This window comes from Lissotriton vulgaris, chromosome 3_1 (genome assembly GCF_964263255.1).
Source record: "Lissotriton vulgaris chromosome 3_1, aLisVul1.2, whole genome shotgun sequence".
Lineage (NCBI taxonomy): Eukaryota > Metazoa > Chordata > Amphibia > Caudata > Salamandridae > Lissotriton > Lissotriton vulgaris.
The window spans coordinates 492,168,178-492,183,581 of record NC_141689.1 but is presented as its reverse complement, the minus strand read 5'-3'; the positions used below and the strand labels follow the sequence as shown (position 1 = coordinate 492,183,581).

The window sequence follows — 15,404 nt, the reverse complement described above, 5'->3', positions numbered from 1 at the left end:
ATATTTCCCCCTTTTCCAGTACTGAATTGATCTGACCTGAATTGGTCTGGGTTAATTAGGATTAGTTAGAGTTCTCCTTTTTGTGTGCACTGACAAAACTGAGAAAAAGCCTCGCAGTTCCGGCTCAGCCTCGTCCTCCTCTACACCTTCTTTGTACCACCTCTGAGCCGCCACAATTGCTAGCTTTCTCATGCAGGGCTGCTAGCGATAAAATTCTCTGCCTCTCCTCAACGACGGCCTCCTCAGAGCCTTCTCTCTACCGCCACAGTGCTCTGGGCGTGGTAGGGCGCGGGCGTGTGCGCAAGTATGCGCGAGTTGGCAGGCAATCAAGTAATCACTCTCAGACCGTGGTACACCTCCTCACCTCGATGTTCTCTTTGTTCTTCCGGTGCTCTCGCTCTCCTGCTCTCCAATCTCCGATCCTCCAGTCCTCCTTTGCCTCTGCACCTTCTCCTGAGCTCTGCTTGTGAGCTCTGCACCTGGGCTCACGAGCTCAGGAGCTCACGAGCCCGAGGGCAGACCCGGGGGGGGCGCTCGCCACTCTTCTGGCGTGCCGTTCGTTTCCCACAGCCCCTCTCTGGCTCCCGGTAATCCTAAAGTGCTGAAGGTGCTATGGCTGCGGAGTTGAGACCTCCGCGAACCTCCGCAGCTCTAGGCAGTTCTGAGTAGCCCGAGCAGCTCCTGCGGGTCGCAGGCAGACCTCCGCTGCTCTGGGCAGCTCTGAGCGACCATCGCAGACTTCCGCAGCTCTGGGCAGCTCTGAGCAGCCCCTACAGGTCGCGGGCGATTCGGGGCAATTCTGGGCTCTGGTCTCTCGCCTCTTGTCTTTCGGATTAGCTCCCAGCTCCCGCCTGCTGCTGCCTCTGCTCTGCGCCTCACGGAGCTCGGACTTAAACCTGAACTGGACTCAGCCGGCAGTACTATTTCCTTTCAAAGATCTGTACAATTGTTCTTCTTTACCCAGCTGGAGTTCAATATGGAAGAGTTTGCCAGATCTCAGCTGATGATGATTGAGTGCTAGCTCACACAGAAAGAAGCTGTTGTGTTTTGGTGGGCCCTGAAGTCCTCTGTGCGTTGCTGTGGAAATTTCTGCTCACTATTCCTAATGTTTTTAGGTTTCGCCTGTCGTCCACTGCGCAGCAGTGTTCGCGCAGGCGAAATCTTTTGTATAGCAGTACGGGGCTTTGTCCCGCCTGTCTCTTTCAATGGCTAGCTCCATAAATGGAGGCTAGCCATTGGAAGAGAGATCTGTCCGTTATTTTCAGAGCAGATTCGTGGGCGTTCCGTAGATTTTTTCTCATTCCGCCCCTTTTAGAACGTCATGCCGAGGTGGTCGGTTGTTTTTTTTTTCTTTCTCCGGCATGTTTTGGTCATTTCCACCGTGTCTCCAAGGAGTGCTGCTCGCTGTCCGGCAAGCAGAGCTCGGCCGAGAGCGACGCCTGGGTGCTGCAGAGTCTTTATTGTAAAGTGTGACGGGACTGTCTGTAGGTCGTGCTTTGCCAAATTCACTACTACGAGGCTTTCAGAGCGTGTGCCCGCTCGGGCGTAGATAAGCTGGTGAGATGGCGTGAGTTCGAAGGACGGTTCCTTGGGGGCGCGTGTGTGTGGGGAGGGGGGTTTGGATTATAAATAATTAATTGCTGTGCATAATGGATAACAAATAAATAAACTGCGAGTCGCAAGTCTTTATTGTAAAGTGTGACGGGACTGTCTGTCGGTCGTGCCTTGCCAAATTCACTACTACGAGGCTTTCAGAGTGTGTGCCCGCTCAGGCGTAGATAAGCTGGTGAGATGGCGTTTTGTCTTAGGCTCATTACAATACGGGGCCTTCCGGCGGCGGCTCACCAGGGTGCCTGCTTTGAAGTAGGTCGAACTACTTCGTGCTATCATTCGTCCCGGCATGTCAGCGTCCCTGGGAGGTGGTTGGGGAAGGGAAGGGAAGGGTTCTTCGCCTGTCCCGTTTGCTGCTTTATTTTGTGCGTAAGCGTGAAGTCTAGTGCGGACGGTCACCAGGCACCACTTGCCTGGCCTCGTGAAAATTAAAGACGGGCGAATTCATTTTCACTGTACTTATCGCGACTTGAAATCAATTTGTACATTTAATCTGGAAGTAGGCATACCTCCCTTCTACAAAAGTGTGCCAGCTTCGTAGTCAATTCTGTATCCTGTTCTAATGGCATGTTTACCTAACTGCTGCTGCTACAGTACAGTGTGTACTTTATTTCTGTAGCTTCGGTAAAAAAGTCTGATTGTCAAACAGGGAGGAGGGGGGGAAGGGGGCAAGGAAACCAGAGAACCAGCACCAAGCTCTAAAGGATCTCTCTTAACCCAGCCTATGAAGTGTCGATTTTCTGATACAGGTAAACACAAATTCCCCAGGAGGAGACCTCTGTATGAAATCAGTGTTCCAGAAGACGTAAAGCTTTGCCGATTGCCAAACGCTGTAATACTTGCTGGGGGGTGGGGGGGGGTTGCTGCCCCCAAATCCACTCGTGCGAATAAAGGAAATACTTCCTTTCTGTAGAAATGGGTAACCTGCAGTGAAAGGAGAACCATGGTGGCTCTGTCGTATTTGTCCTGCAAGATACCTATAAATAGTCAAATATAAACGCTGACGAATGGTAACTAGTCGTAAGCGAGTTCTGCTCACACTCACGCTGCTTCCCAAGGAGATCCCCGCCTATTTTTAGGTCTAGCCTACAAGACAGACCAAGCTACTAAGGACCGACTATTAACAGCTGCGAGGCACAGTGTGTGCTTATAGTGGGCTTATAACCTGCCCATCAGTTACCACTAGATGGGTTTATTGTCACCCATTTGCTTGCTTCTTATTCGTTAGCTTGTCTGGGCTTGCCTTCTTCTGTGTTTGTCCTTCCCCTGAATGTGTGTGTGTGTGTGTGTGTGTGTGGCTCTGTGTGTGGGGGCTCTGTGTGTGGGGGGCTCTGTGTGTGGGGGGGGCTCTGTGTGTGGGGGCGCTCTATGTGTTTGTAGGTGTGGGTCTGTGTGTTTGTGTGTGGCATTTGCGAGAGATTAAGCTATTGGCATTGTAAATGACAATGCCATTTATTTATCTGTTTTCAAAACCAACACATAAATGACAATTTTGTCATTTCCAATGCCAATAGCTCTAACTTTTGCAAAGGCGAAACCGTTGCATTGTAAATGCTTGTTTACTCCAGGAACTTCCAGTGTTTTAAAATGGGCACGTCCTGATGATTTGTGCTTGTGCTATTTATCAGGGCAGTATTCACCTCACCCGGCAAATAGCAAACATTCTGCATGTAACATGTGCAATAAATACATATTCTGTAGTACGCAGTCAAAACTTCTGATCAGTGTTATTTAACATGTGTTATTTACTGAACCCAACAAATTTGGTATTTAACAACCGTGCAAGTTTGGTGATTTTTACCACTAAACGTGTAATCGAGGCTTAGGTGTCCTCTGCAGTCTATGTGACTTCAAAGGTTTATTTGCAGAAGTGTAAGACATGGTATCACGTTGGCTTGGATGCATTTGTTCTTTGCCCTGGCAGGATGGAGCAAGTAGTTATCCTGCTCTGGGACATTGGTGAGGCCAAGTGCCATATTCAAAGTTTTCTTTAAAAGTAAATCTGTTTTCTTCCATACTGTTTACAGAGCAGGGCAAAAAACGGAACCAGCTGCCAAGGGGAGCCTGGCTGCACCCACATACCTACAGTTAAGTTCTTTAAAATGGCAAGCAATAAAAAGTGCAGGCCAGTGTAGGAGGGAACTAGGACATTTTAAACATGAAGGATGCTACCGTTTTCACAGTCATGCAGGGCACTAAAGTGTTCTCCACTAGTATGCCACTACTGTCAAGACCTGTATCTTTCAGTTGTTGCAAAGGGAAAGGGCTGAATTGCTGTGGTCAGTCTTCAAGAATTGTGTAGATCATTTTTTTTAAAGATCCTACTGGTTCAGTCATTTGAGCGGGTGAAGAGTGATCATGCATAGGCATGTATGCTGTTGGTATTCGAGAAATGAGCGACTGGTCCATTACGTTAGAGACTGGCTGTACAGGATCAATGTTTCATTTTCCAAAAGTAAATCCGATGCTTCCAAGTAGGTCTCATAGTCAAATCATGCATAAAAGACTCTACTACCAATCATGTGGAATAGTGTTATTTTTTGAACCTACTAATTATTTTTCTCTTCACTTTCCTCACATGAGGTAAGAGAGTGTACAATAAGGATATGTTGTCTGTTTAATACTAGTCCTCCCTCAAAGAAAGTGAGATTTTAATATATAACCCTTATTGATTTGAGGTATTCTTTTTTCTTCAGGTTTAAAAGAAGACGAGTATGTGTTTATTGTATTTAGCTACACAATGATCTTTCTGTCTGTTATGTAGTATTTTTATAAAAATGTGAATGGTGTAAATAATAAGTGATATTTATTGTGCTCTGTAAGCTCACTTTTTGTAGCCGCGAAGAACCGGTTGGTAAGCCGCAAAACATGCGTTGGCTGTGAATGTATCAGAGTTTCAAGAAGTATTCATGGGACTTGTACTTTGTTTTAACCGTGATTCGAATGTTATCACTGTAAAGACATTGTTCATTAAATGTACTGATATAACAAGTAAAAAGGTTTTTTGAAAGAGGATTTTAAAAGAAAATAATTTATTGTATTACCTGTATTAGTTTTTATCTCAAAATGTTATAGTGGGTATGAATGGGGAAAGTGCAGTTGAAAAGATATATACAGGTGACAGTCCACCCACCACTTGCCTCTCCTTAGCTCTTAAATGAGGACCTTCACTGCAGGACACGTGAGCAGGTGGCATGCATATTCAAAATCGAGTGTGTACCTTCTAGATCCAGTGAGATTTCATACGGAATCAGTTTACGAAATGTAGTGCATGGACTTTCGCATTCCATTGTTTATCCTGCATTGCTGTTTGTGGTACAGGTTGGTGTCATACTAGACTCTTTGAGTACCCTCTCCTTTCCTTTTAGGATACCCTCAATCCTGGGGGAGTTGCTGCCGTCACGCGGGCTGCATTACTGGGAGGTTGTGGTAGAGAACTGTTCAGCATTCCGACTCGGAGTCTGCTATAAATCCACACCCCCAAAGAGCGTCCTGGACCAGAACCCCACTTCTTGGTGCATGTACTGTTACTCAACAGCAACAAGGTAACACAGATTACTAATAGCTGCAGAAACACTGTTTTACTCTTCCTAAGTTGTATGTTTTTTACCCGTTTCTTCAGTTGACATGTCAAGATTCATTTATGTACTTTCTTTAGCTGTGAATGAAAGATAAGAATAGGGACAAGTTTATTTGAATCTTACGACAGGGAACATTTTAACTATGTTTTCGTGTAGTTGAAGTTTACGAAGAGCGGAAGTAAACCTAATTGGCCTTCAGACTGCTGTATATGGGCGACTACTAATCTTCTGACAGCACCCTAGTCATAATCCCAGTGTAGGACTCTTATCTTGCCAGGTTCCAGATTGCAAAGCAGTTTGGAAAGAGAATGGGATTGTCAAAGAAAGAACCTTTTAAACTACCAGGAGCTATAGAGGGAAATCACCAGGCCACCCTCCTCTCACAACTTATCCATACAAAAAAGGCCTGGTTACACGAGAGTATCTTCAATATAGCTCTTGAAGACTGCTTCTAATGTGGGAATATCATTTTCAACCCACTCTTTGGCACCCTGTCCACTTTTTCGCAGTCCCAGAACTGTCAATCTAATATAGTTTTAAAAAGCCACACGAACTGCTGTTACTCAAAGTGTCCAACCACGCATATCCTCCCCCACAACATATGAGTAAAGAATACTTCACACCAGGGAGGCTATCAGCCGGTTCTCGCTAGTATGCCCACGTATATCATCATCGGTTGCCCACTCACAGAAAAAAGAAAATAGTGTCCAGTGCAAATAGAAGATAAAAGGAACAGAAAAAAGCTAATTAACTGCCCCAAACCGTAACCCAGTGATATGCAAAGAACAGCTTGTTCAATGCAATTAAAATCGAGTTAAGACTCACTATCAAATTACCCTCTTTATTCTGGAATGTGAGCTTACTCGGTTTAAAAGCACAGCATGTTGCTAACCTTTTCCAGGAAGGCCAACATGTTTAATTGCCAAATACATATGTTGTGGCAAATTCGTCAGGGCAAGGTGTTCAATCACTCTCCTCTCTAGACAAAACTTTGTATAATGCGGATTGGCTGGTTGAAAACACAAAGAACAACGAGAACAGTGGTCCTTTCTTAATCACATGATCAACCAGATAAAATTTGGTAAAAATAACCGTATATTCATAGAGCATAGTTCTTCAATCATTTATAGTTACCCGGTGTCGGCAAAGGGCTCTCATACCAGCCTACACTAGACCAGAAAGGGGTGTGTTCATCACTCTTACCCCCTGATTCTAAAGCACTATTGTTGCTTATTGTATCACCAGTTAAAATAATAGCAAAGACTTCGCATAAGTACTACACTCGGTATGTAGCTTTTATTCTCATTTGCTTTCTCCCAGACTGTTTCATTATTGTTGTGTCCCCAATGTCACTCCCATACAAAAAACAGCTCAGTCACTCCCAATTTTTCAGTGCTGCTTATACATACACAGGACTTACTGACTGCGTCTCAATAGGGCTGTGGCCAATAGATATATCAAATACCCACAAGGTATCGTCTGATGTCTCTCATTTACATCTGGACAGCCCACTGCCCCATGTGTAGACTCATCCATCATTGTACGCTCTGAATGGACTTCCCATTATTCAAAACCCTTTTACCTGGGGAAAAAACAAACCCCAATCTCAGCGCAGCACCATCACACGACATCTTGCAATAGCGGTCTGCCTTCACCCTCTTACCACATACGCTTGACTCTCAAACTTTGTCTCGTCCCAGCAGCAGGGCCCACCGGTAACCACAGAGCTATCTACCCGGCGGCTGCTCTCCACGCCCAGTGCGGGCGCATCACGTGACTGCATGTTGATACAAAACATGTATCATTCGTCAAACCTCTTCCTGAGACGCATCGGTCTCTGGAAGAGGTATATTGACAATTTTTTGTGTATCTGGACCAGAGAAGAGAGTGTCCTGATGGAATTTTTGGACTGGTTGAACAGCTGTGACACCTGTCTGCGGTTCACGTGGATGATAATCAACGAGCATGCTGTATAGTTAGACCTTGACAATACCGTACAACAGAATAAATTGTGCACGATGGTCCACCAGAAAAGTACTGATAGGAACTCATTGCTACAGTATCAATCGTACTATCCGAGAGCACTATGAGACAATTTGCCCATAGGCCAATTTTTGAGAGGTACCCACGCAATTGTATGACTGTTGATTCCTTTTCTGAGCAAGCAGAAGACCTAGCAGGGAAACTGGTGCAAAGAGCCTACCCTAAGAAGATAATCAGAGAGCACGTAACACCCCCCTGAAGGCTCTACTAGAAAGGGCTGCTAGAGATCCTAGGGATTGCCTACCAGTTGTTATGAAGTTTGATCCCCTGGCCTCTAAAGATAAGACGTGATAAGGAGACACTGGTCATTGCTGTCCATTGCTGATTTTAAAATGCCACAACCCAGATTTGCATTTAGACGTGCGACTAATTTGAAAGACAAACTTGTGCACACACGGCAAGTACAGAAAGAAAGGGTCACTACGATGCCAGCCGGTCACTACCCGTGTGAGGGGTGTTCGGTGTGTGAACTAACAAAAAAAAACAACACTGGAGGGGGATAGGAGCCTGCAGTAAATGTTGCATGATCGTCCCTGTAGTATGCCTGGAAACCTGTGCTTTACACAATTGTCCAGGCGTACTTCTGTGGATGCTTGTGAATTGAAATACATTTATAAAATTACATTCAGGTTAAGATGAACATTTCCACACATACGGTTACAGTTTTTCGCGAATCATTTTCTTTGATCAGCTGAAACAGCCTGGTGATATGGAATTACTGTCAGCATCACATTAGTAGGTCTGTAGGATCTACCCAGAAGTGAGATGGCCCACAGTAAGGATACCAACAGACACCACATAAAGTGGTTTAAAAAGTGGGGATGGCCAAAACCAAGACCAGCGGAGGCAGTTAAAATGATGTGCGCTGCACAATCTGTACTGCGGATATGCACTGCTTGCTGCCCATCTGTGTGCCCATAACTAGTCTGCCAGTGCCTATCTGCCCTCGGGCTGTTCTAGGGCCTGCTGCCAGGCTTCATGCCCAAATTAATTTGTACTGGTACAATAGTGAATCAGTGGTAGCACTTTTCTCTCCTTAATGTTAGGATAAGTGGGTGATTAGGGCTCTCTGGGCACACAATCGCTGCTATTAGATTCCCTTAAAACAAATTGCTTCATCTTCTAAAAGTAAAGATTTATCTATAACCATGCCTCCCCTTGTGCTTTAATGAATGACCGATTATTAGTCAAGAACTGCTTCCATATCTTTGGTTTGATTTTGGATCGGAAGGTAGACTTGCTCGTCATTATTGAAGCATGCGTACAACCAGATTGTGATTCTACCTTGGACGATTTGATGATTCCCTCCAACATAAGCAAGCCGTATACAAAAAAAGGGTGATGGACTACCGATCATCAATCACAAAACCATTATCAGAGATGCTATATGGCCTTAGTGGTGTGGGGTCAGAAGTCATATTAGTTACTTGTTTCCACACAGAATAGCATGACATTTGGAATTCAATTCAATTCCAAAACTTTATTCGGTTGTGGGGCAGCAATAAAAGTCAGCAATAAATAGACACGTATCCAAATGCAACAGTACTATACCGTCAAACATCATCTGCATGTGCTAAAAACAAAATATTTAATTGAGCAAATGCATAATAAAAAGTAAAAGCAGTACGTAAAAATATCTTAAACAAGGAACATTGTGATCTTGGAACGTACTGCAGCAAGTAAAAAGGAGCTTACCTAAAAACATGTTTTCTCATCATAAAGCTGCTGCAAGAAATAATATGCCTGGGGACAATGCCTCCATTTTCTGGACTTCATGAAAGAGGTTAAAAACAATTTGGTGAATTTTTGGTAAAAGCGACAAAAAAAGTACATTGTAACATGGACTGCCTCGAAGTGTCATTACATGGGTACAAACGTGATTGGAGATTTCTCTCGAAGCCTAGTGGGAAACATAATAAGAATGTAATCGTGTCTGCCGTAAAACAAAACATTTAAGAGCGTTCCCAGCGCCCTCTTCCACTAAATAAATAATTGCTGGAAGTAGCTTCGTGGTATAAAGACAAAAAAGTTCCAATGGACGGTTTTGATGCCTTTTGTCTTGTGCATAGACTGGTGATAGGGTGCGGACAAGCTTCCTTCCCTTGGTGACACACAGTGCAACGTTTGTAAATACTCGTGGCAATCCAATGTTATAAACATACTTTCCCCCAGGTGCAATCCACAGGATAACGAGACCTTTGTCACAGTCTGCCGAGATTTCTTTTGTTTAAGAGGACTCCTCGTTTTTCCAGATAGACATGACCTGTTGCTTGTTCATAATCTGGACGTGACCTGTTGATTGTTCATAATCTGGCAGTGACTAACTTGCCTTTGTTCTTAAAAACGTGTTAGTGTTAACTTATACCAAGTGGTTGACACAGCTACCCCTCCTTCCGGAATTATCCATAATATGGTATTTGTGAATGGGTTTCAAACCTTCTGTGAGGCCTAATGTCCGTTTCCTGGTACAGGGACACTAGCCAAACCTGGGCGTACTCATGAATAGAGAGCATACCTTTCAAGCGGGTCATAGTGAAGTACCGAAAATTATTTACCACCTCCCAATTATAGTTATATTCACAACCAATCCCATTCCCATTACCAATAATTAGTCAGTTGGCAGTGTAGAAGGTCCAAGCATTTATTAGACAAACAAACTCTGCCAGAGGAGCTCCTTGCGACCTAACCCCATGAGGTTCGCCAAGAAGACTGCTGGCACATTATCAGAACATCACATATATACAGTTGCATTTGCAGAATCATTGCCCAAGATGGAAAAATACAAGTTGGTACAGGTTGGTGCGTAAAGGAAAGGCCATATATGGCAGACAAAGCGCTCTTGGTTTAGCTCATCCTAGATTAGCAAGGTCGAACAGGTGACTCCCTTCTGCAGCCTCCGGACAGCCCGCCCCGCACCCCTCCTGGAATGGGATTATCGGGCCTTCTCCTGCTACCTACAACCTTGACAGGCCTAACAAGCTGAAACAGCAATTCTGCAACAGTTGGGTCATTTCTCAGGAGAACGCTTTAATCAAAAGGGAATGAATGGGGTCTGTTAATGCAGGGCTTCGAGTGAGGCCACAAAATGGCGTCGGTCAGGCCAAGGAAGTGTAAAATGCAGAGAGTAGTGTAAGCTAGAGTTCCTAAACATGACAGATGGAGTTATGCTAATGTTTGCGTGCATATGTTAAAACATTTAGATACATCATGCTAATATCGATTATAGACATTGTATAGTCGAAAATCGATGCCAGTTCCTCAAACCCTCCTTTTAGCGTGGTGTAGCTAAATACAGAGGACAGAGAGGCTAATCATCAAAAATATCTTCGTTAACGGCCATCAACTCATGGATCTCTTTTTGCAGCATCTGAGCTTTAGATGGGGCTTGGGCCGGCACACACATGGTAGTGAGCCGGAAAGCACAATAGGAGCAACAGGCCGGGCCGCATTGTAACAGAACGCAACAGGTAAAGATGATACCAGCTGCTCCGCCCAGAATCAACAATATCTTCCATCCCCAGGTGGACAGGAGCCCCCAGAACCACCCAGACAGTGACCAGGACCCATCATCGGCATGCATCTCAGAGGCAATGCGATGCAATTTCTGAATGGCCAGATGAACAGAGGGGGCGGAGTCTGGAATATACACGCAGCAAGAGCTGCCAATCACGCGGCATGCTCCACCTCGATCAGCTAAGATGACGTCTAAAACCATACGGTTTTGGAGCGCAACGAGCCTCGTCGCCTGAAGCTCAACCTGAAGCTCAACCGTGAGGTTGGTCATGATATCAGTAGTTATATTAATAAAATTTTCCACTATCCTGGACAATCTCCTTATTTCTCGGCTATTAAAGATGGGGCCCCAGAACGGCACTAAAATCTGTGAATTGCTGTAAGGAGGTGTCAGTTTGATCAACTTCGGTTGTGATAAGCTATCTACGTCGTCGTTGGGGTACCGCCGAGGGTACTGGACCCATGGGGCGTAATTGGTGCGTCCTGTGATAATCGGAAGGTGCTATGTATACAGGTGGATATAGGAAGGACATGTAACATCGTCCCGCCCAATTACGTGGTAACCAGGTGTATGCATTTTCACCACAAACAAAATAGGCATTGGGTGGGGTGACTAACGGAGGGCTGATGCGCTTTTGCAGACGATAGGTGTAATTGCAGATACTATCTCCAACCTGTATACGTCCTATTCCTTGCACACAGAATACTGAAGAAACATTCAAAATAGGAATGGGTACAACACGGTCTCTGGTAACATTTCGTTCAATAAAAAGTTGGAAATATTGAGAAGCATTGAAATTTCTAAAGTCATAAAGTTCTTCTTGTATCCAAGCATCATCCCTAATCGCTAGATATCGTTGCATACAGGCCTGTGGGTCTATTGTTCCTCGTCCCTCATTACCCTTTCTCTTAAAACCATAGTGTGCATCAATATAATCCATAACCATATTATGTTCATTGATATCAAAATCTCTACGATTTTCACCCCAATGACGGTATATAGCTGAAAACAGTCTGAACCAGGCCTCACAGCTCCCCAGATAGGACATAGGCAGTGAGAGAAATAAATCATGGTTGTGCACTACGGATGGCAAGAGCCCACAAACCCAGCAATCAGTAACATTAGCAACACTGTGCGTTTGATGAAGCATTTCAACTAACACATTCGTGGCATAAGTCTGGCGATGTCGTTCTTTGTGAGGTGCTAAGGTATACAGGAAATGCTCAGAGGGGGCAACAGTGGTCGGTAGGAAATCTTGCAAAGGGTACTCATGTTCCAGATATACAAATAAACCCATGAACACAGCTATAATGACAGCTATAACCACTACAAATGCTACTTTGACCCTTGTGGTCCATGTGGAAAACATTGGCTCATAAAACGGTATATAGCGTGGGGCAATTGGAATTTCTTCCTCTAGAATAGTGCAGCCAAAAGGGTACATTCCTAGCTAAAAGTCCAAAAATAAACTCTGGCCTAGCAGTCCTTCCTGCCAGAGGGTTCTTCTCCCTGTGTCCGTCAGAGCCTCACAGGCAGGCTCCCATCATTTCCAAGAGAACCGAAGTTGGGTGGTCAGAATTATTTCGTGGTGCAACCTGGCCTTTTGCTGACGTTAGTCTTTCTTTCTGAACAGAGCACAGTGATCAAATTTCCACCTCTCAACGGGTTCAGTCCAGTGTCTCGCTCAGTACCTCAGACCAGCAAGCTAGCAAGCCCTATCTATGCAATCGAGTCTCTCCTTATCCCCTGATGGTGGGGTCTGAGGCACCGTTTTTCTGTTTTCTTGGCCGCAGGTTGTATCGCACATTACCCGGCACCTCCTGATCAGGAAATAGCACACCAGGTACTTTTTGCACATGAAAATTTTCGTTTGCAGGGGCACTGTGAACAGGATTCAAAGCGCTTGCAGATTCAGCAGAGACCAAGTCGTCTGGTCTCGCCACTCCCTCCTCTAGCCTTGTTTCGATCTCAAAGGCGTCAGAAAAGGGTACAAATGCAGCAGCTCTCTCACTCTCCTGCGTCAGAATTCCCCCTGAGCGTTGCTGATCATAGGGAAGTGGAAACGGCAGCCTCTTCAGATGAGAGACATGTATCCAATGCTTTCTCCCATCCACTTTAACCGCCGTCCGGGTAGCCAGGAGGATCTGCCGGGGCTCGAACCACCTTGGAGCCAGGCTGGTGTCCCGCTCAAATTTCTTCACCAGTACCCAGTGGCCGGGTTGTAGCCGATGTCCGGGGCCCTTTGGCAGTGGCTGCAGTATGGAGGCTACCTACTGATGAACAGAACGAAGGTCTTTAGTCAAAGCATAGAGGTAATCAATCAACATAGGATATTCAATATCAGAGAAAGATCGTGGCCTGGGTACCCCCCAAACATTAGCTGGCCTACCGAAAATAATCTCATAAGGAGAAAGGCCAGATCGGGAATGTGGGGTAACACGTAGTGACATAAGGGCTAGAGGCAAGGTGTCAGGCCATTTCAACCCTGTGCTTTCCTGTATTTTGACCATTTTGAGTTTGAGAATACCGTTATATTTCTCCACAAGCCCTGCTGATTGTGGATGCCGGGCAGCGTGGAATTTTTGCTTAATCTGTAGGCCCTCACAGATATGTTTGACGAGGGCCCCATGGAAGTGCCCCCCGTTGTCCGACCAGATCAAGCGGGGCAAACCGAAACGGGGCACAAACTCTTTGAGAAGGGCTTTAGCTGTGGCTATGGCAGTATTTTCTTTAGTGGGGTAGGCCTCAACCCATTTGCTAAAAGCACAAACTACCACCAAAACGTATTTCAAGTTGTTGACACGCTCCATATGAATGTAGTCCATTTGGAGTACCTCAAAAGGCAACGTCGGGTGTGCAAAATTCCCACTCAAGACATTCTCCCCCTTCCCCGGATTGTGTTGTAAACAAATCATGCAGTATTGGACCAACCGGACAGCCGTCCTTTGAATATTAGGGTTGTTCCACACTGGATCCAAAAGCCCACAGATACCTTTTGCTCCTATGTGTGCAGGGCCGTGCGCCATAGTCGCAACGGCCTGTACTAGTGCATTGGGCAGTAACCATCTTTGCTTCTCTGTCAGATCAACCCAACAATTATTCTCATCCAATCTTCCTACCTCCTTTTCCCATCTCTCTAATTCTGCGGGTGTAGCCTCCTTCTGTAATACTCTCACGCTCTCCATGGTGTTATCGAACAATTCAGATTCCTCCACCCACCTTGCGGAAGAGTTCACAAACATCGTTGACATTGGGGACTGTGCTGTCTGTTTGGCCTCCTGATCTGCAAAGGCATTTCCTTCCCCCACCTCATCCACTATTGCTTTGTGCGCGCTGCAGTTAACGATGGCTAGTTTCATGGGCAAGGTGAGGGCGTCTAACAGTCGCAACACCAAGGGGCCATTTTGTATCTTTTGACCATGGGAAGTAAGAAAACCCCGCTCCCTCCACAGCCGCCCAAAGCTATGGGCCACGCCAAAGGCGTACTGGCTGTCTGTGTATATGTTGACTTCAAGTCCCTCACTCAGCTCACAGGCTCGCAATAAAGCCATAAGTTCAGCAGCTTGGGCTGACCGGTGAGGTCTCGGAACGTTTCGACCACTGTCTTCAAAGTCGTAATTGCATATGCAGCTGTTGTTGTTCCATCTGCTAGTTTAAAGCAGGACCCATCTACATATAACTTTCCTTGGGGTTCAGCTAGAGCAGTGTCTGTCAAGTCGATCCTGCCCTTAGTTTCTTCTTCAGTGCGATAAATGCAATCATGTATGTCATCATTAAGTTCACTCGTAGGGAGTGGTAACAACGTGGCAGGATTCAATGTTGCACATCGGGTGATCGTAATATGTGGTGCAAATAATGTTAGCTCATATCCAGTGAGGCGTGCGCTTGTGAGATGCTGTGTTTTTGTTTTGTTTAGCAATGTGTCCACAGCATGCGGCTCCATCACTGTCAGGTTGGAATTTAGAACAAGTCCTTCTGACTGTCGGATGGCCACCGCAACAGCTGCTGTGGCCCTCAGGCAGCTTGGAAGTGCTCTTGCAACATTATCCAATGTAGCTGACAGATAAGCGCAAGGTCTTTGCTTACCACCAAAGTCCTGCGTTAACACCGAAAGCGAGCAACCGTCGACCTCATGCACGTATAGTACAAAAGGTTTACGGTAGTCAGGAGTGCCCAAGACGGGAGCGGAACATAAAGCAGTTTTTAAAGAATCAAAAGAGTGCTGACATTCATCCGTCCAGGGGAGGGGTTCATGCACATCTTTAGTAGTCAGATGCAACAAGGGTTTAGCAAGAAGAGAAAAGTTAGGTATCCATTGGCGACAATAAGAGGTTATGCCAAGAAAAGCGCGAACGTCGCGTTGCGTGCAAGGGACAGACATTTTAGCAATGGTAGTAATTCGTTCAGGTGTTAGGCGTCTACCCTCCTTCGATAGTAGATGACCGAGGTAGGTCACCTCCTGTCGACAGTACTGAAATTTCGACAAAGACACCTTGTTTCCCTTAGCAGCCAAATGGTGCCACAATTTAACGGTTCCAGTTTTGCAACCTTCTTCCTTATCTGAGGCAATCGGTAAGTCATCCACGTATTGTAGTAGGACATTACCCTCCGGCAAGTCCAGATTGTCTAACAAAGCCTTAAGGGCTTGGCTATAT

General features: G+C 45.5%; 1 protein-coding gene across 1 annotated transcript in view; it reads left to right on the top strand.

The window, feature by feature from the left end:
- Positions 1–15,404, top strand: part of CMYA5 (cardiomyopathy associated 5) — a 386,731-nt gene that overhangs the window by 349,793 nt on the left and 21,534 nt on the right. Inside the window, exon 12 of the mRNA XM_086960732.1 lies at positions 4,980–5,156. Coding sequence (XP_086816858.1) covers positions 4,980–5,156 — 177 coding nt within the window. The remainder of the gene's footprint in view (positions 1–4,979; positions 5,157–15,404) is intronic.